General features: G+C 36.3%; 1 protein-coding gene across 7 annotated transcripts in view; it reads left to right on the forward strand.

Moving 5' to 3' along the window:
* The window catches only part of LOC127455208 (SPARC-related modular calcium-binding protein 1-like), a 134,954-nt gene extending 113,483 nt beyond the window's left edge, over positions 1-21,471 (forward strand). For 3 of the 7 annotated variants that reach the window (XM_051722907.1, XM_051722909.1, XM_051722912.1), the window contains 3 exons: positions 698-942; positions 1,828-1,858; positions 17,204-21,471. In XM_051722907.1, the coding sequence (XP_051578867.1) occupies positions 698-942; positions 1,828-1,858; positions 17,204-17,243 (316 nt within the window). In that variant the 3' untranslated portion in view covers positions 17,244-21,471. The remainder of the gene's footprint in view (positions 1-697; positions 943-1,827; positions 1,859-17,203) is intronic. The other 4 variants (XM_051722910.1, XM_051722911.1, XM_051722913.1 and 1 more) reach the window with 2 other exon arrangements.
* Positions 21,472-22,423: the final 952 nt, after the last annotated feature.

Genomic DNA, 22,423 nt, shown 5'->3' on the forward strand with positions numbered 1-22,423 from the left:
TATTCAATTGAAACATGATACAAAATAAAATACAATAAAAAAACTATTTTTTTACAACATTTTATTCATATTGCTTATTAAATCAAGCATTAATATTACTCTAGCTTATAATTTGTGTTAGGGATAAAAATAATAATAATAATAATAATAATAATAATAATAATAATTCTAAGTATTAAACTTTGTGCAATGGGTATGAATCATTCCACACGTGTCTTGTTGAGTAGAGGTGCATTATTCATTTTCTAAACAATCAGACTTGATTTTTGCTTGGTTGTTGGTAAAATGGATTGACAATTCCACAGATTTACATTGAATGAGGGACCTGAGCCATATCTAAGGATTAGAATATCATGGAGACTCTTTTAACCTACAGTTAACTTAACTTTAGGGTGGCCATATTGTAGTTGTCCAAAAAGAGGACACTGTGAACCTTCTTTGATATATTTGTAATTATAGTTGGATCCGTGAAATGGTGGATAGTACACATGCTTTCAACACATCAGTGCTTCTGTGAGGAATGCAGGTTCTAATCAGGCCTGCATCCCAATCTCATTCCCGATTCTCTCCCCACCATTTCCCAACTCTCTTCTCTGTTTGCCAAAAAAAATAAAAAAAATAAATAATTCAAATTAAAGTTTCGCTTATGTTAACATTATGACATACCCCGCACCAACTGTGAAAATTTCTCCTCCAGGTTTGTTGAGCCTGATCCAAGCCACACACTGGAGGAACGGGTGGTTTATTGGTACTTTGCCCAGCTGGATAACAATGGCAGTCACGACATCAACAAGAAGGAGATGAAGCCCTTCAAGCGCTATGTGAAGAAGAAAGCCAAACCCAAACGATGTGCCCGCAAGTTCACAGACTACTGCGACCTCAACAAGGACAAGAACATCTCCCTTCAAGAACTCAAAGGCTGCCTAGGAGTCAATAAAGAGGGTGTGCAGCTTTTCTTTTCTTTTTTTTTTTTTATATTTATAATATGATAGAGCATTTCATTGCACAAAACAATTGCAAGTGCAAGATAAGTCATCCGTAATGCAGAGAAATACCGTTAATTTTAATTGTGTACCTCTGTTCAGTGGAAGTTAACTTTGTCAACTTTTAGAAGTACATTACCATATAGTTGAGCGCAAAGCTAAAAAACATGAACTAAAAGCCATATAACTCCAATTTTGATTTCATGTGGTCTTTAAAAAAGTTGATGGAAGACAGCCGGACAAGATTCTTTATAGTGGCAGGGTTTTGACTGTATAACATGAGTCACTGGCACAGTGACATCTTTGTGAGAGTCAGTAGTTCATGACTGCTGGAAAACTTCAATGGTGGAAACAACTCGATAAGAGAAGGACATGTCTGGGAAAACCTGTTACGTACATGTTAAAAAACATGCTAACCATAGACATTTTGGGGCAAATTCACCACCACTTTTGTGTAAACTATTTCGGCACAAAAATGTATTCCCAAACCACCTGCAATCCAGTTTAACCATGCGCTGGAATAGTGTTGCACCATGAGAATTAAAAAAAAGGAATTGTCTTGCAGCACGAACAGGCATCCTTACTATGTAAATTAGGCGTATTATTAATTGCACCTCATTGACAAATCTTGAACCTTTAACATTGCGCTATTAGCGGAGCACACCATTTTAAAGAGCTGATTCGGGGGCCAGTGGTGGAGTGATGCTGTACAGTCCTTTTAGTGAATCGGGTGCCAAAACGACGAGTGCCAAAACAATTCTTAGTGAATTATCCCCTTTGTGTATGCATGTGTATTCCATTAGTAATGTTTTTCTTTCTTTTTTTATGTACTTTGTTTTTGCAGGTAGCACTACAAGCATCAGTCAGGGGGCAAGGTAAGGGACACATTTGTTCAGTAAGGCCTGACTTATTGCTTTTGCACAAACATTTGTATATTGTAATATATTAACAAGATGAATAGACTGCAAGCAATGTAGTGCACAATATAGGGATTGCACATTTACAGTGGCGATGGTACAAACTAAGGCTGGGCGTGATGTTGAATACTCACCGTTTATTCACAGTTATTTTGCTGTCAATATGAAATCAAGCAACATTGATAACATTGATAATTATATTTATTTGGCTTTCAATTTCCTAAAGACTGAGTCATTAGACTGGTTTCATGTTTCCATGGGCGTAGATTCTGGTAACCCCCCAATAATCGAAACAAGCAAGTACAATGGTAAGGATATCTGTTTTGTTTACCTCTAATTAGCTTTTAGGACACTATTGGTTAGGTTTAGGTTAAAGTTTTAGGTTAGGGAGGTATGTTTTACTCATTAAAACCTCCATATAATATTTACCTTAAAAACCTTGTCTGATTATGAGACCACTCGCCTTTGGACATTTCACTGGGAACCTTATGAAGCACCTAATTTCGTCTGGCAGAAATGTTGCCACAGTCATGTAGTTTTCTTGAGATCAGGCTGGTTATATAGTGATACAAATTATTAAATCTCTTTATACAGAAATCAGATTTTATATTTGCAAAATAGCAGTTTATATAGTTGAGAAAATATGTACTGTACATATTCAAATTCCACAATGATTTAGGAGAAGAAACAGTATGTTATAGTATGAAAATTGCAATTTTTGTAGTATTTTGAAATTAATTTTGCATTCAAGTATGTGACTTATTATATCAGCAATAACTATAATGTACATGGACATACATATTATATATGTGTTTTAGATACTGTATATTGCCATATATTAGATTTCTGTATGGATTCTGTGTGTTCATTTAGTGAAAACAGTGTGGGAAAGCTGTATTTTACTTTTTTGCTGTAAAGATTTTGAATCTATTTAACTAAAATGTTGTTTGGTTGAAATAATGGTTCCTCTGAATAAAAAAAAGGAACATTTATACATACATATCTTTATAGGCATTGTCTTATATCATTAAAAGGCTGAAAAATATCAAGATACTGTATATTTTTTAGCTATGTTGCCCAGCCCTAGGACAAATCACGGCTTGGATGATACATCTTTATGGCCACCCACAGTGTGTCTGTGGGTGTGTGTGTGCATGTGTTTCTAATCTTTGGAAGCTAGATTCAATAGATGATTTCTTTAATCATAGTTTTCTATGGTCCACAGGTTGCTATATGAAATTAAGTTGGAGGTGAGCTGTTCATAATAAAAAAAAAAAAAAAAAAAAAAAAAAAAGGCAGATAAATAGCATTTCACATCGTAACGAAGAGCAATTTGGTGGAAAATTCACGTTCAGCCCCTAGAGCCTGTCAAGCTTTATTCTCAGTGAGGTAGTGGAGAAACCAACGGGGTCAACTCCATCATGTCTCCTGAGTTCATCCGTCGGGAGCAAAGAACTCTATAATACCTGGAGAGAGCTATTTATATTCATTCCTATTCATCTCAATAGCAGTTGCCCAGCTGGCTTGTACCCCCGATTTGCGGTGGAGTTCTGCGCGCAGATTCCGTCTTGGCGTGCCTTTAACTGGTGACTATCTTGAGGCAGCAGATGGGGGAATATATTAAGTCCATTTTACACTTTTAACCCCTTGGTTGGAACAATTCCTTCTTTCTTAAGATGGTCAGGCCCAAAATTCACCTGATCCTTCCCCTGATTGAGTTAAATAACGCCACATACCACCATTAGCTGCTCAAGTTCTGGCGGTTCATCACCGAACAAAGTCTTTGCCACTTAAATTACTTATTACAAGAAGACATCCTGTCTAATAGCTTTTGTTGGACAAAACTACCTGGTTTGGAGTTACTCACTTCTTCTTGCACACATCATTTGTTCTGCTTCATAGATAAGCAATGACAAGTGCATTAGTAGGTCTGTAAAATGTTTCCAACCTCATTAATCTAGTAAGAGAATTTGCCTTCCAAAATAACCATCAGGAGTCATGACCCTTTCTCTTTTCGGTTTTATTGCGAATATATCGCAAAAATATAGTGCTGTCATGCATTCGCTGTATATTGCTGGGTTATGTGTAGGAAAGTGTGGTTTGGATATGAATCATGTTGCGCTTTTGCATATCGGCCTCCTCTGGATTGTGGTTCTCTAAAGTGGAACTTAGGAGGAGAATTTATTTATGTAAATGCCATAATTCAATGTGTCCAAACCCACCTGTTTCTCTTTGCTAAATTTCAGTGTGAGGTTAAATTCACTTGGGTCCTGTGTGTAGACATTCAGAAGTTATGCGTGGCTTTATAACTGGTTTGAATAAGACTGTGCGGCACCTCTTTACAGAAAGAAAAACAGCTTAAACCAGACTATGGTTGTTTATTGGTCTTAGCTGGTTTAAACTTGTTGAGCGTGACTAGCAGGTCTTTATAATTTAATAAAACTAAAAATAATGACATTTAATAAAATACAGGAAATATATTTTTTATCCGATTAATCGATTCATCAAAAAAAAAAAAATTAAAAATTACTGGATTATCAAAATGATCGTTAGTTGCAGCCCTAGATGACAATGGTACAACTGCAAAGATGGGTGTATAAAAGAGTAATAATGTGCAAAATACAGACAAAATAATAATAATGATAAGAGAGGCATTTCTTACTTTGGGCAGATGTGTGAATGGTTTTCGTTGCAGATGGCACATGAGCAAATGGGAACTTGAGAGTATTTGAGTAGATTTGATTCCTCTTGTAGACTAATTAAACAAAAACAAAAAATTGCATGACATGTGTATTCATGTTGAATACTGACTGAAAAACGTAAACAAAGTGGTAGGTGAAGCTTCAGGTCACATCTACTGATGACGTGGACAAGTGGCAGCAAGAAGGTGTTTAGCAGCCGGTTAGAAGTTTTCCTAAAAGTTTGCCCCGGCAAGCTGTTCCAAACCACCGAAACGAACACAAAAACACCTTCTTTTCATCATTTAGTTCTAAATGATGTCATACCCATTCATTCTTTGATTTCGTATGAATTATATCTGGGCCTTTAAGCCAGTCTTCTAGCCTGGTTAAACTGTTCTAGCTGATCTTATAGTCTGACCAGCTAAAAAAAGTGCCCAAAACCGACCTAAAATCAGCCAACTGAGCAGCCTGACCAGTCAGGGAAACTATTTAGGACCAGATAACCAGCATAGGCTGGTTTTAGCTGTTCAGCAGGGTTAGCTTAGTTGGTGTCCCAGTCTGACCAGTTGCAAGTGTCCAAAACCTCTTTAAAGCCAGCAGAACAGACCAGCCTAACCAGCTTGGCCAGGCTCGGAGACCAGCTAACCACCTATGGCTGGTTCAGGCTGTTTTTTCTGCAGTGACATTTACCTCACATTTGATTAGTGGCAGTCTTCAGAGATATTTTCTTTAGAGCCACAGTAAAAATGCACTTATTTGGAAGAATGACTGTTTATTTGAAATGATGGCAACCGTAATAGCACTGAGACCGAGACTGTCTCACTTGTGTTTTTTTTACCGTCTCTGAAACAGAGACACATAGCAGAAAGCAGAGACGCTCTGTCTCATAACATGATGACAAGTCGCTCCCTCACTTTCCTCGTCTCAGCTCATGGTCTGACTTTGTTTTTCCCAGCCATAATGTTTTGCTCGTAGTTAGGTGTTTAGTGTTTGATGACAGGCTTGCTAGCCAACTAGCACTGTCCTTTGTTTCTCACCAGCTTGCTCTCCTACCAGTGGGAATCCCTTGTTATTAGTTGGGTAGCTGCTGTTTACCCTGGCTTGTGGGCTTCAGTAGCCTAGCAGAGACCCACTGAGGTCCCAGAGAGGGCTGAGCTCATGTGTTTACCCTGGTACTGCCCACTTCAACCTAAAAACAGTGGCCGAGAGCGGGAAGAATGTCAAGCCCAGTGGACTGTGACTAGTACTGCCAAGATAAATAGCTGGTTCATTTGGAGAGCTGAGGAGGCTTCTCCTGCCCACAGCCAACGAGTTTGCTTTTCGACACCCCTTTCCCACATACACACTCTAGGGTTGATGGATTGAACCAAGCTTCTCCTAAAAGACAGTTTTATGTCTAGTCACTTAAGTGTGCTGGAATTGGAACTGATGTGTCTAATGTAGCAGGATTTGGGACTGTGCACTGCCAAAATATCCAAGACGAGATGAGAGCCAATGGACAGTTTTCTTGATCTGGCTGTAGCTGTGTTTGACAATGAATGTATGAAAAATGATATCATATGTGCTGCATGGCTGTTGCATTTGAGAGTACAGTGATTTATAGCATTACACTAGATCCATATTCCATATATGCAGAAATTAATGCAATCCATCAATTAATGGATCAGGTAGAGAACATTAACTTTTATTTAGTTACAGTACTTGATACCCTAATATTTATTCACCTTACTAAATTTACTTTCCTCACTTCATATCAAACTAAGATATTTAAGCTTTAGGTGATCTTTTAGCATGATGAAGTAGTTCAAAATAATTTTGCTCTACAATGCCAGGACCTGTAATAATGACTTTTTCCATGGGTTTTTATTACATTTCAACATTTGCCGTTAATCTGCTAACAATAGTTTTAATATGACCACCATTCCACTATCACTTCTAAGATTCCTACAGGACACTACAAATTGCACCATTCACAAGAAATGCATTACTACAGAGACATATTGCAGATGAGCAATCACTATACAAAAAGTGCAATCTGGAATAGTTAATCGCCAATTTTATTGTTGCTGAAGTCCTGCATTAAACTTACAGTTGATTTGTTGTTAGTGAACATTCATAGTGAGATGATGTGCAGCTTCCAGTGTAGACACAGTCTTAAACACAAACATGTAATTTGAAAATGGCTAGAAACAGCATGAACCTTATGTTGGCAGCAGTAAAATGTTGAATATAAACAAAGCTACTACCTCAACGAATCATTAAATTAGACTCTCGGTTACTTTTGTACAGGGTTACAACACTAAGATACGCTGCAGACACTGTCCTTACAATCAGCCATTGTTCGATAACCCTACAAAGGCCAATCCCAAATACAAAAACATGGAAGTGTGAAATCAGCTAACCTCCATCAAACATCTACCGGCATTCTTTTCATTGTTTGTAAGAAACTCTTCACTAAATGCAGTAATAATTAGCTTCTAATACACAGTCTGGCTTTTAAATCTTTGTTGGAAATTAAGCAGGCTCTTAAAATGTGGTGGGCCATCCTTCCAAGCTAATTATTTAAGGAGTTATATCACTCTGTAAGACACACCTGCTCTGCACATTTCTACAGACACTACCAGTGCATTGTAACAGTTATTTTGGTCCTTCCTCTCATTAATGCATGCTTAAAGTGTTTTAGCAGGATAGACTGCATGCCACTAAATTGCTTTGGAGCAATTTAAGTAGTACAAATGGGCAGTTGCCCTGGGATGGGCAAAGAGTTTAATTCAATTATAGAGTAGATGTCAGACTGAAGAAGTTTTAGTGAGCTGGAAAGCATTTTTGTCAGTTTGTTTGCTTTAACATTGACAGCAGGCATGAGCCTTGTCTCGCCTGCGACTCTTATTTCTTGTGTAAGAAAGAGGCTTTGTGAATACGTCCCATTAGTCTCATGAAAAAGAGGCTTTAAGCATCTGGCTGAGAGAATGTTGCAGACACACTGATTTGTTGCATCTTCGTAATTAAGGATAATTATGGATGACATCATGGTGATGTTTTCTATGGAGTATGTGAAAATGGAAGCAAGCTACTTGCTCTGTTGACTTGCTTGGAAACTTTGGCACTGCTTAGGAGCCCTCCCTTTTCTACAGACTTTTGTATTCAAGTCTCAAAACATGAATTTATTGTATGTTCAGATTATATAGCATACCATTTGCCTGTATTTTTACTGTGTCCAACACTTTTGGGACATTTAACCTGGTTAGGTGCATCTGTAGTGGCATGCATGCAGCAACATACTGTAAACAGTACCAGTTAAAAGCGAATTACAAATGAGGAACATAAGAAATTTTGTCATAAAAAAGTCAACAATACCTGCAGTATCGCACTGCAAAGCTAGTGCAGAAGAAAGGGACATTTTAAATGGTAAGTATCATTATGCTTGTGGATTGGTTAAGTGCTCGTGGAAGAGATGTGATTTCAACTGTTTCTTAAATGTAGAGATGGTTTCCGTAGATCGAGTGGAGGTTGGAAGCTCATTCCACCACAGAGGAACCGAGAAATTAAATGATTGTGAAATGGACTTTGTGGCTTGTTGCACCAAGCACCGCTCATTCATTGACCGCAGAGAGCGAGTGGGAACATAGACCTGGAGGAGTGAGTTGAGGTAAGAAGGTGATGTAAGCCCTCTGTGGTTGACTAAATACCCAGACTGATCTCACAGTGAAATCAGAAACAGCAGGTTGACTTGTCTTTAGCTAAAATCGGTCTGTGCTTACCGAAATTTGAAATACTTCCCCCAGTGAGCAGAGCAGTAAGTGTTGTTGGGCATATGGGCACATGTAAGCTCCATTTTCCAGGTGAAATATCCACAGAGATGTGCCAAAAGTGAGTTGTAAAGTGGAGTAAAAATGCAATGTTTAGGGCAGTGGATCCCAACCCTGTTCCTGGAGGGTTAACGTCAGTGATACCTCATTGCACACCTCTTCTGCCACCGGGCACCAGCCTTGCGTTCCAGGTCTCCAATGTGCAGCCTTATCAGAGATCTACAGTCAAGTAAGGCAGCTTTCGGACACACTGGATCTAGTTTCCTTGGCCTTTATCAGATGAGGGGGACAGGATTGAGCAGGGAGAGGCTTTGTGTCCTTAATGGCACAGTCATTTCATCACTTTACCCCTCTGAAAGAGTCTAGGCCAAAATGGACCCTTTTTCTGGTGCCTGTTAATTACCGAAGGGAATTGGGCTTTTGAGGAGAATGAGTGCACAGACAGTGAAAGCTAAGAGAATTCTCCACATTAGCGAACAAACAAGACAAACTCTCAAATTCGCCTCCAAACTTCTACAAGCGTCTCATAATTTAGTCCAACTACAATCTACAGCTATCCTTTTGAATAGGTTGTTAGGTAACCTGCAACTTACAAAAAAAATAAATAAATAAATAAAAAAAAAAAACCTTAGTTTGACAGCATTAAACTTGAACATATACATTTACAAATATATAAAATAATGCAAATAAAATGTTCTTTGTTTCTTCTGATATTTTCTTTGTTCCGCCAATGGAGAAGTTTGGCAAAATGTCCAATCTGCTGTCTTCGATAGAATGAAGTCAAGAATTGTACTTGACTTGTGCACTATATTCCAAGTCTTCTGAAACAAAATGATAGCTATGTGTGTGGAACAGACTGAAATTTAACAAACTCTCTTTGTTTTTCGCAGAATAAAAAACAGTAGTGAAGCAGAAAGAACAACATTAAATTTAATTTTTTAATGAAAATTTTTATTTTGGGAGAACTATTCTTTAAAAATTGTAGCTTTGCTTCCTTAGTTACTCTCCAATGCTGGTTTCAACTCAAGTTTGTGTGAGTAGTAAATTTGGCATGGCTGATAAAACAGAACCGTTCCATTTGATTGAGCGTCCACCTGTGTCCCCACCCCCAAATTCCTGCTGTTGACCCCTTATACACCACATACACACATCTGATGGACTAACCAGCGCTCGGGACCCCCTCTGTCAGTCAGGCCCTTCTTCTGTGGGGTATAGGAGGGGGTTCTTCACTGGAACTCTTGTACTCTCTTCCACCATGGCCATCTGCAAGCAATCTGTCCGCTTTACCCATCTCCCCAGTTCCTCAGCCTCTACCTGATTGATGGCTCCAAAAGGAGTCTTACGACCCAAACTGTGGACATCTAATGTCCCTGTACCCATGCCATCATAATCTAATTACATGCAACATCAGTCTGTTACAGCCTACTGTACATGGTGTGAACTATATACTATGTCTTTTGTGCTTATGTGTTGGTTTTATGTTGAAAATTACTCTTTGATACCACAAAGCGGCGATTTGCATAAAGCGCCAATGATTTGTGGGTTATCGTCAAGCGCCCCAGCCTCAAAGGCAAAATGGATCAGGCAGAGAATCCGAGAAATGGAAGGATGACTACAAGGAGGTAGCAGTAGAGGAAGAATTACACATCACCAATAGGGGAAGGATCTTTTTTCCAAATGATTTCTGAAATAGAGAACAAACAAGGTCTCTTAACCTACCATCTACATAAATGTGCTCACACACACACACATACACACGTTGGTGCAGCTATCCTTATGAGGATAGACATAATGATTTTTATACTGTATGAACTATAGATTCTATCCCCTAACCATATTCCTAAACCTAACCCTCACAAAAAAGCACTTTTTTGAGCATCTGGAGTTCTGCACTCAGACAAAGCCCTCCTGTGTCCCACACATCCGCAACGTAAAGACCAAGGCAATGTTCCGATTAGTATACTTCTCTTGCTATGGCTGCATTATGTAGTAGGGATGGGTCATGATGGTTAAGTAGTCCAACAACAAGGGGTCAGCAACCTATGGCACTCGTGCCAGAATTGACAAGCGTAGGAGTAATCACTGGTAGGTGAGAGACAGTGAGAGAGAAGTAGGCTATATTGTTTTTATGAAGTCCCTCACACTTGCATGTCAGTTTACCTCTTGATGTAATCCTTCCTCATGATCACGAAGTGTGTTTTTATAAACCAAATGGGAAGGTAATAATATTAAAGTGTGACGAAACTGCAGCATAGTGAACAAACGAGCACAGTGCGAGCGAGCCATTCACGCACCACAAGCTGGTGGAATAGATAAATTCAGGCAGCACTTCACTTTCAGTGAATCGCGAGAGTAAACGCTTCCGCTTTGCTTCGGTTGCGCTTCGCGGTTGAGCGGATGAACAGCATACATTTTCATGTTTTATTTGTTGCTTTCTGCTTTCAGAATATCACATGATGTAAATAAGACATCACAGCTATCAGTCCTTGAGATTTTCAACCCAGCATACTGTATATTGTCCTTTAACCACAATGATGGAGACTCTCAAAACTACATTAAATTATCAAAAGAGTTTACATAAACACACATTGTGGGGTTCAAAAATTGGAGTCTGATACAAAAAAAAAAATTATGACAAAATGAATAAGAAATATTTAAGATTCCACACAATTTATTGGTCACTTATAAGCAAATTTGTGACATTAACTGTGTTAAGCCTTTTTGTACAAAGGTCAGTTTTTTTGCTTATATTGAAGCTTACACACAAGATTATCGGGTTTTGCACAAACCTTTCATTATACTGAAAATATAATTTGTTCTGAATAATTAAACAAAATGTGTGCATCGGCACAGCCATTAACAAGGAAAATTAAAAACGGCACTCTATTTCAAAAAGTTTGCAGACCCCTGATCTATTCGATAATTGAGGTCAATTAGTTTATCTAGATTCTAAGAGGTGGAGCTGACAGCATGCTTTGCTTTAGCTGTTAGATAGTATTCAGTGTTTGCCCTCTTGGAAAAGTTATTTCTTTAAATTCATCCACTGTCATAGCACCACCGCTATAGCCATAAACATTCAGACAGATTCAGTCTTTCAGTCTTTGTCTGTTGTGCTGCATCCAACCTGGTCTCCTAGTGAAATCGTGACTGTATATACATTTTTGCAAAACTTGTTATATGTGTCTCCAGATACAACTCCCTGCAGTTTTCAGGTGAAATTAACACTAGAGGCCCTACAACAACTGTGTGATTTATTCACTGTCACTCAAATCATGACTTCAATGGCTGATTATGACTTTATAAACACTTATTTTTCTCTATTACTCAGACCCTGCTATGTTATGATATCGACACACTTTACCTCTAACGCATCTTTTGATAAATGATACATTTTAATGCTTGTATTTCAGACCCACCTACATATACTGTATACACTTATTCCAAAGTGATTATCTTGCGTGGTAGCTCACCTCATAGAGCATTGGACTTTGGACTCGGAGGACTCAAGCTGACACGTGACATGACAGAGTCATAGAAGTGACATGAAATAACGTGGTTGCTTCAGAAAATGTGCTCTGCATTTAAAACACTATCGGTTAAGATTAGGTGTTGGTTAAGGATGTCTGTTTTGTTAAACTCTCATTTCTCTTTTTGGACACTATTGGTTAAGTTTAGGATAAAGTTTTAGGTTAGGGAGGTACATTTTACTTATTAAAACTAAAAACTAAAATTCACCTTAAAAACCTTATCTGATTACAACCTCATTTCGCTTGGTTTTGGTGCCCCCTGCTGAACATATCACTTGAAAAGTGCAGCCAAATATGTTATGAAGCACGTAATTTCAGTTTTGCAAAAACGTTGCAATGCTCATGTAAATTTCAGGAGACCAGGCTGGTTGCGTCTCATGCTGTTTTTTGAGTGCCCTGCCATTTACGTTTTTTAAGACTGTGTATGAAGTAAAAAAATAGTCCAACTTTTAAAAACACATTCTGTTCCATTCTGCTGTGCTGTCTCACTGTCTTTGAACAAAAGAATGAATCTTATGTAAACACCTCCTAAGAAATGCATCCAATGGGATGCATGTCATGATATATATATATATATATATATATATATAATATATATATATATATATATATATATATATATATATATATGCTAAATACACCCTCTAGCGCAGAGATGCCCAAAACAGGGCCTGTGATGGCCTTTGATTTGGCCTGCCTTGCTGTATATGACAAGAGGGGAAAAAAAAATAGAAAAATAAAAATGCATGATGCAGATTTTCATTGCATTAATTTAGCAGATTGTAGAGTAATGTTTTTTTTTTATACAATTAAATCATAAAGGAGGGGACCCAGGGCATCATGACATGATATGTTGGGATATGATTCTATTTCATTTGTAGGGATGGGCGATACCACTTATTTTCTTTTCGATCCGATACCAATAATTTCAAGTCCAGTATCGTCGATACCAGTACCTACACCAATACCGATAATTCTATTAAATTCATTTTTTTGTGATTTCTTGGGATAAAATGAGTAATTTATAATATAATTTTAATTCAAGTCATTATTATTATTATTATTATTTTACATTTGTGAGCCTAAACATAAAATTCTGTTCTGTTTTGTTTACCCCTACAAAAAACTATAGTTTAACCATGGTATTTAGTTAAAACATAGTTACCACACAATTAACTATGGTTACTACTATATATTACTGTAGTAAAACCATGGTCAACTATTTTTTATTTTATTACTTATTAACAACAATTACACACAATTATAAGAAATGTCACCTTTAGATATGTTGTTATTTTAGCATGAATTTTCTCCAGAAGCAGTCGTGTAGTAGTGTCTGAAGAGGTGGGCATACTGAGAATTTATGAAAGACCACCCCCCATAAATTATTATTATTTTTTTAATTAAAATTTTTATGGGGGGGGGGGGGGGGGGGTCTTTCATAAATTCTCAGTATAAAAAAACTTGTAATTATAGTCCCACATAAACTAACAAAATTTGTATGGTAACTTGATGTTAAATATGTATTTCAATTAATAGGTGTCATTAATGTTCCTTTTATTAGGCTACTATGAAAATTATTAATACTGTATTATTACTGTAATAAACTAATTCAAAAAACGCAATAAACTGTTTAAGCATTGTAGCTAATATGAGTGTAGTAATGTTCACATTAACACGTTATCTTGCATTACAGTATATAGCCTACATAAATTAATGGTTATTTGTTTTATTTGTGCACTATTATGCGCCTTTCTGTGTATAGTGAAATTGTTTTCCTATTTAGAAATATAAATTGAAATGATTTGATATCACGAGGAAAAGGCACCACCAACAGCAGTAAAAGGCAAAAAAACAAAAAACAACAAAAAAAAGAGCATCAAAAACTAACAGGGGTGCAATAACATGCAGTATTTTCACAAAGTTTAATTGCATAACTTAAATGTATATATATATATATGTGTGTGTGTGTGTGTGTGTGTGTGTATGTATATATAAGCAATATCACACGAGCAAGAGTGCGATATGGCCCTATATCAGCACTTCTGTGATTCGGCTGTAGGTAATAATAGCAGTGCTGATTTAGGGCCATATAGCATGATTGAGAGTGTGATATTGCTTATATGCAACAGTTCAATGAACAAGTACATTTTTAAAAATTAGGAAAAACAGAGTACGTTCACAAAAAACACATTTGTGCATGGAACTTGCGCGACGGATCAGAATCTGCCGTTGCTGGTTTAAAACAAATGATGCGTCCAAGCCTCTTAAAAACGTCACTTCAGAACTACTTGTAACACAGCCTGGGCTGTTTCTAACATGTTACTGGAGAAACAAGGATATGTGTGTGTGTGTGTGTGTATGTGTGTAAAAGAGAGAGAGAGAGAGAGAGAGAGAGATGGAGTGTGTGTGATCACCTGTTGATGATGCTGTAGTCTGTTAGCTTTCTAAAGATAATGTAATTTTGGTCAAATTCATCCTATTTTCTCAGTGTAAAAATAGCCGTCCAAGCGGGGGTATTCCTCTCTATTTCACGGTAGCCTGTGCGCATGAGTCTTTCACTATAGAAATATACATATATATATATATATATATATATATATATATATATATATATATATATATATATATATATATATATATAGTTTAGCAGGGAAATACCTTTACAGTGCAAATTATGGTTACTCCAGGGAAGCTTGTGCATTAGATGCTGGAAATGTCCCGCCCCTTACTGAATCTGAAAATATGATTGGTTAGCAAATATCCAATTACATCTGAAATGAACATTCTGATTGGTGGATCAGCTTAGTCGGACTGTCTGTCTTGCCAGTGCCATCAGTTGCGCTTCCGCAGCTCCGTGCGCGTTTAGAGAGAATCTCTGTACACGTAAAAAAAAAAAAAAAAATATTTATAATATATATATATATATATATATATATATATATATATATATATATATATATATATATATATACACACACAATTCACTCAATGGTGCTGCAGCATTGCATTAGTAGAATGAAAGTTCAAGGTCAAAAGCCCACTCGTTGTTCGGGTGGCCATACGTATCATCATTTATTTAAGGTGGGCATATGCAAAATCCAAAGAAAGATAGCTGGGCATACGGTGTGCCTAGGCTACACTACTGTCCAGAAGCTGTTTCTCTGATTTTCTATCATTACCTCTACAAGGCACTGATCCCTCTTGTTTGAACGGCGCAATTGCTTGTCTGCTTGTGTCTTTCAGCATGCATGTTAAGATGAGCGGAAGAAGAAATAGTTCCCATCCTGCACAAGTATTTTCTAATATAGCCTAATCCTTTTTATTTCACTTTGAAGATTATGATTATTGTTCATGGTAACAAAATACTAATAAACCAAACCAAAACAAAAAATATTTAGAATCGATATTTTTGATACAACATCAGTATCAGAAGTATCGATACTTTAGGATCAATCCGTGCATCCTTATTCATTTTAACTAAGCAACATTTATTCACAGTGGTTAATGTTTAATCAGCAACATGTATTAGTTTGCAGTGGTTAATCCATTGACACATTCTGCACAGCTGAAGTTATCTGTTTCATTCTGGGTATATGCCAAGTTTTCCGATCGCTTTGTGTGAAGAACAGACCAAAATATAAGTCTTTATTCAATGATCATGGTCCACCGTAACAAATCCCACACTCAACAGCTAAGAAGCTTTACAACACAGCTTTGACATTAGTGATGTAAAATGATCATTGGCTCTCTTATGTTTAGTGACTAATTTTGACATGCTCAAATTGAGTACATTTAAAAAACAAAATGTAGTTTTGCACATTCCTAGTATGTAGTATGTATACTGTGCACTGTATAAGCTCTTTGGCTGAACTTGATTCATTTGTGGACAGTGGTTCCACGTGTTTAGTTTTCTTAAGTTAAAACAAGTATGTGATCTCAACACAAACACTTTGTTTAGAAAGAACTTTCTTGAATTGGATAAACCCAACAAAATTAGACTTGTCAGTGTAACTCAAATAAATATTTTATTTGTTTGTGTACTAACTAGTGAAAGTGAATGTTAGCATGTTAAATACATGCTGGTTTGAAGGACTGCAGACTGAAGTTTAGTAACTATGCTATGGTTAACACAGCATTTGTTCAACAAAGCAAACAATCAATTTCATGTGTGTCAGTTACCTGTCCTCACCATTAGCTCAAGCTCCACACTTTACCATAATGGTAACCCCCAAAACTCCCAACATAACAGAAACTCTTCTAAATCTCAACATAAAAAATTAAACACTAACAAGTATCCCCCTTTATATTCATCTAGCACAAAAACACATAATTTTAACATTTACTCTCCCAATCGAGTCCCATGCAAAGCATGCTGGGAAATGGAAATCACCTGCCCAGTTTCTTCAATGCTACATTAACAATACGAAAAGTATTCATGTAGTCCCAAACTCAAATGGATTAAGTAAACTTCATTTTTACAAGTTTAAATGGGTAGAACGCAGTGAAATCAAGTTGTAACAAAATGTTCTAGGATTGTGTTGCTTTAGTCTGTTTTAGTTAAGTAAATTGAACAAGCAGCAAAACATTTTTTTTTGAGTGGCAAAATTCTCTAGGCATAGAATGGCCAGATGACCTACTACATTTGCCAAAATATTAAGTATACAACAGAATTTACTGCATAGAATACTCGAACAATGCAAATCACTCAACTTGACCTTCTATTTCCAGTGTGACAAATTAACGGGGAGTAATTATGTATCGATATTTAACATCTCTTTCTTGACTCATTATTTGATCAGACTGCCAAACATAATTAAGACAGGTTAACACAAAATGGGATAAAAAATGCAAAATAACTATTTTATTTCCAAGATGGTAAATAGACGCCACTCGTTTAATTAAACATGCAATGTGATGAGGTCATGTGACAAACTTTTTGAAATGTTTATTATGGAGTAATGCCTACGATTTCAGTTACTATTTTTAGAAAAAAATAGTCAGTATACAGTGTAAACTGCACACATTTCAGCAAGTACTGTGAACATACTGTATCCCACACTGTTTTCCCCATTTCTCACTTCCTTTTTGTTATGTGTAATCTACTTCCAGACAAGATCTAGGATGCATGTATGTCTGCATATTTAAACGTGTGCATGCATGAGTGCAGATAATCTCAAGAATGCTGCCGCCTTGTCACGCTATATTGCTGGGTGTTGGCACATCTGTTGGTAAGCTAGCTGAGTGAAGTTGTCTTACTATCTCACTTGCTTGTTTTTCCTCCAGTAGGTCGTCTGGTTTGAAGACAGAAAGTTCTAGAAGATGAGGCAGTAGCACAAAGCACAGTGGGAATTCAACTGTACACTGCTGGAAGAGTACAACGAAGGATTCTTAAAAGAAGAAAAAGATTATTAAGAGGTTCCTAAAGAAAAGATACACTGCCTGGCCAAAAAAAACAGTTGCATACTATAATATTTCATTGGATTGCCTTTAATTATGTTTATGGCATGCATTCGTCGTGGCATAGTTTCGACAAACTTATGCAACGTCACAACATTTATTTCCGTCCAGAGTTGCATTAATTTTTGGCAGAGATCTTGTATTGATGATGGGAGAGTCAAACCACGGTCAGGACATTGTGGTCGTCGATTCATATGTGAAAATGATGTGATAGAGTGGCTCCCTGAACCACTATTTCACAATTTGAGCCTGATGAATCTTGGCATTGTCGTCCTGGAATATGCCCGTGCTGTCAGGGAAGAAAAAAATCATTCAGTACATTCAGGTATTCAGCTGACTTCATTTTTTTGCCGCATAACGTTGCTGAGCCTAGACCTGACCAATTGAAGCAACCACAGATCATAACACTGCCTCCAGAGGCTTGTACAGTGGGCACTATGCATGATCGCTTCATGCACTTCCCTTCTTACCCTGACGCACCCATCGCTTTGGAATAGGGTATGTCTGGACTTATCAGGCACATGACCTTTTTCCATTGCTCCACAGTCCAATCTTTATGCTCCCTAGCAAACTGAAGTTGTTTTTTATGATTAGCCTCACCAACAAGTGACTTTCTTGTGGCCACACAGTTGTTTAGTTCTAATCCTGTAAGTTCTCGTTGCATTCTGCATGTGGAAATGCTCTTACTTTAACTATTAAACATAGCCGTGAGTTCTACTGTCGATTTTTTACGAAGTGACTTCACCGATCACGATCATTCAAGATTTTTTTCTGACCAAATATTTTCCGCGAAGCTGATGGTTCACCACAATACTTCCAGGTTTTAATAATGCATTGGTCAGTTCTTAACGCAATACCAGTGATTTCAGCAATCACCTTAGTTGTTTTCTTTGCTTGATGCAGGCCAATAATTTGCCCCTTCTGAAACACGTAACATCTTTTCCACGACCACAGGATACGTCTTCCGACATAGTTAAGAAATGAGAATCTACACACTGCATCAGTTAGGGTTAAAAGAATTGTTGCCAGCTGAAACATATTAATCACTGCAATAATGATCCAATCATAGGCTCATAAGTATCTGCTTATTTAAATCCAAACGGCGACTTTTTTTTTGGCCAGGCAGTGTATGATGAAAATTATAACATGGAGCCAAAATATTTGCACTTTCTTCTCCCATTGTTAGACATTTAAAGATGTTCTTGTATGTGTTGTAAACTTTTTATTAATATGATTAAAAGATTGACAAAAATGTACACTATATGGCCAAAAGTATGTGGACACCCGAACACTACAACCATATGTGCTTGTTGAGCATTTAATTTAAAATAATCAGATTTAAAAGGGGGTTGATACCTCAAACAGCTTCTGGGAAGGGTTTCCCCTCTAGTAGATGGAATGTGGCTGCAGGGATTTGCTCCCATTCAGACACAAGAGCATCAATGAGGTCCAACAATGATGTTGGGCAATGGGGCCTGGCTTGCAGTTGACATTCCAATTAATTCCAAAGGTGTTTCTACAGTGCTTTAGTATGCCATTGTATGGCATAGCATTTAGATTTTTCTTCACTGAAAGGGGCCTAATTGATAAGAAGAGAGTGTCCACATACTTTTGGCCATGCAGTGTATGTCAGATAACACAGCCTATAAGTGTGAATGACTATATGCTACCATCCACAATTCATTTTCAGCACATCCACACTCACCGCTTATCAAGACAGTATTATATAGTTATTATTTAGTGTTTGTATGAAACATTTTTAAGTGACAAATTCAAAATTCTAATTAAAAAAAAAGAAAAAAAAGTGAACATTCAATTTTTTCCGTTGAAATTAGAATGTCTAAAAATGCTTCTTCACCTGTTTGCAGTTGTTTATGTAAATATCCACTCAACCAGTTTGTTTGCTTCATTGTTCACCTTGGCAACAAAACTAATGGAGCATTGATAGTGAACAAGAAATGAAGCAAAATCTTTTCTGTAAACAAACATTAGCTACGGTCTCAAGACCTGCACCTCAGGACACTTCTAATGTTCACTTAACCATTGCCTGAGAATTAGCAGTATGTTCCACATGGTTCATTCAGAAGTCAGAGGTTAAAAACAATAGCATGCAAAATTAGCTTTGTAAAAGTCACAAAACACTTTGCTGAGCTTTACCTTCTTCAATTGGATTATTCAGTGAGTTCATGGTGTGCCTCACATATTGAACAATTTCAAGTTGTTATTTGTTTTTTTTTTTGTTTTTGTTGTTGTTGCTTTTTTATTCATCTTCAAATTTCAACCATAAAGCTTAAAGCTGGGCCTTAAAACTGAAGTGTGTGATTTTTTTCAGTGTTCTTTCTAAATCACATTTTTTTCTAGTTTCCCGGCTTAATATGCAGTCAACTATGGGTAAACTAAAAGTGTAGCAAATTACAAAGTGTAGCATTGTGGATCTGTGGCACAAAACATTCCTCTATTTGTTTGAGTGACCACCGTGGTACTTTTTTGTGCATGACCTATTTTTTTATCTGGCTAGAGGAGGACTTTATAAATTTGGGGGATTATCTTGGTCTCACAATAAACCAGTGAAATAAAAGGTTCAAAATGATGCTCACCACCTACAACTGTAAAAATATTAATGGCACGTCTGGGCTTATACGTCCTGTCTGGTGTGATGTATTGTTAAGCATCTGTGTTAGCTGGAGTGTGTTATTTTTATTTTATTTTATTATTTTGGCCAAAGTAATAGATTATGTAGTTATGTTTCAGGAACAAAAGAGAGAAAAGGGTAATTAATTAAAAAAAGAAATAGATATATTTCGATATATAATTTCTTTATTCAGTGGGTTTAGAAATAATAATTAATTGTCCATCCTGAAAGCTAAACTACTAATGTCCTGCAAGAAAACAAGAAAAATACTGTAGAGATATAAATACAGTATATGTATGCCCTAACAGTTATGACATTATTTTTCTAATTTAGGAAATATGTGAGTTGATAGTTTTTATGTCTGGTTGTGTGTTTCTTGTTTTTTCCGTGTTTTTTTTTTTTGTTTTTTTTTCTATTATGGATATGTACTTGGAAGCCATTGCTTTGGCTCAAAAAGTAAAATAGTCAAGTTGTAAATATTTATCATATGTGCTTTTGGTCTTTTCAAAAAGTCAATCTTAAAACAGTGTTTAGCAACTCTGAAAGCAATGCCATCATTAATTAGAATATATCATAGAGTTAATTGTATAAGTAGGCTGTTTTGCTCTCATATTATAATTGCTGTTTTTTTTTTTGTTTTTTTTTTAAGTCTGTTCATCACAATGTTAAATTAACAGCCAGTCACAATACACATTTAAAAATCATGTATGTGTCATCTTGTTTTTTTTGTTTGTTTTTTTTTTTTTTTTTATCTGATAATGCACACTACCATTGAAAAGTTTGTAATCACTTTGAATTTTTTGTTTTTGAAAGAAATTGATACTTTTACTTACATCTGAAAAAAAAAAAAAAAAAAAAAATCATTGAAGACTTTCTGTTCATTAAAGAATCCAACATTTGCAGCAGACACAACTGAGCAGATCTTAGGCATTCTGGCTGTCAATGTAGTAAGAAAAACAGCTTAGCTGATGTCTCATCCCATGCGTAAGTATGACTTTTCATAGATGTGTTTAGTAATAACACTAAGTCGGCATATGCTCACCAAAGCTCTCTCTCTCTCTCTGCCTTAGCAAAAATTAGTGCAATCATATCAATATTCATGCTTTTTTTTAACATTGAAACATAAAAACATTTTCTTTAAATTTAAACTTGCATCTATTTTATCTCTTGGTTGTTAGTTAAATAACAGTTTACATTGTCGCTGGTAGCTACCATACTGTCTTTTAACTTAGCTGAAATGTTGGGGGCAATTGTAACACTAGTTATTAAATAAATATTGCATGACTGAATTGAAAGACTAAATCTTTTAAACATGTAATGAATTTTTATTTTTATTTTATTTTTTGCAGTAAAGGAATAGTTCACCCAAAAATGAAAACAATTATCAAATCATTTACTCACCCTCATGCCATCCCAGATGTGTATGATTTTGTTTCTTCTGCTGAACACAAATAAAAACATTTAGGAAGAATATCTCAGCTCTTTTGGTCTTTACAATGCAATTGAATGGTGTTCAGAACTTAGAATGTCCAAAAAGGACATAAGGGCAGCACAAAAGTAATCCATATGACTCCAGTGGTTTAATCCATATCTTTAGAAGTGAAATGATAGGTGTGGGTGAGAAACAAATCAATATTTAAGTCCTTTTTTTTTTACCATACATACCTATAATACCTTTGACCAGCCCCAACCAGTAGGTAACGGAATGTGAAAGTGTTCCGCACCAGAATGTGGAAGTGAAAGTGTATATTAACAGTAAAAAAGGACTTAAATATTTATCTGTTTTTCACCCATAATATCATATAGCTTCTGAAGACATGGATTTAACCACTGGAGATGTATGGATAACTTTTATGCTGCCTTTATGTGCTTTTTGGAGCTTCAAAGTTCTGGCCACTATTCACTTGCATTGTATGGACCTACAGAGCTGAGATATTCTTCTAAAAATCTTCATTTGTGTTCAGCAGAAGAAAGAAAGTCATACACATCTGGGATGGGATGAGGGTGAGTAAATGATGAGAGAATTTTCATTTCTGGGTGAACTATCCTTTTAAAGTTCTTTCTCAATGTAAATATTTGATGATACCATTACTGTAGGTGTATGCTTATGTTTCTTATAACAATAAATGCCAAGTAGATTTATAGTATTCTCTGAGTAATAAAGGAAAATGTTAGTTACAATTGCCTCTGGTCTCCCCTACTTTTTATACAAACTTCTTCTTATTTAGGATAAGCATAAGCTCTTTCGTGATAGCTTACAAACTTGGTTGTTTAACCCATTAAGTTATCTGAGGTCAAAGGTTATGAGAAAAGTGTCAAGGGAACAGCCTGAAACATCTGAAGATTCTGAAGAGCTTTTTGTCTTTCACAACATCTTTCCTTTGATTTCCTCTCACTTTCCATTTGCACAAAGC

The sequence above is a fragment of the Myxocyprinus asiaticus genome, chromosome 17 (genome assembly GCF_019703515.2).
Source record: "Myxocyprinus asiaticus isolate MX2 ecotype Aquarium Trade chromosome 17, UBuf_Myxa_2, whole genome shotgun sequence".
NCBI lineage: Eukaryota > Metazoa > Chordata > Actinopteri > Cypriniformes > Catostomidae > Myxocyprinus > Myxocyprinus asiaticus.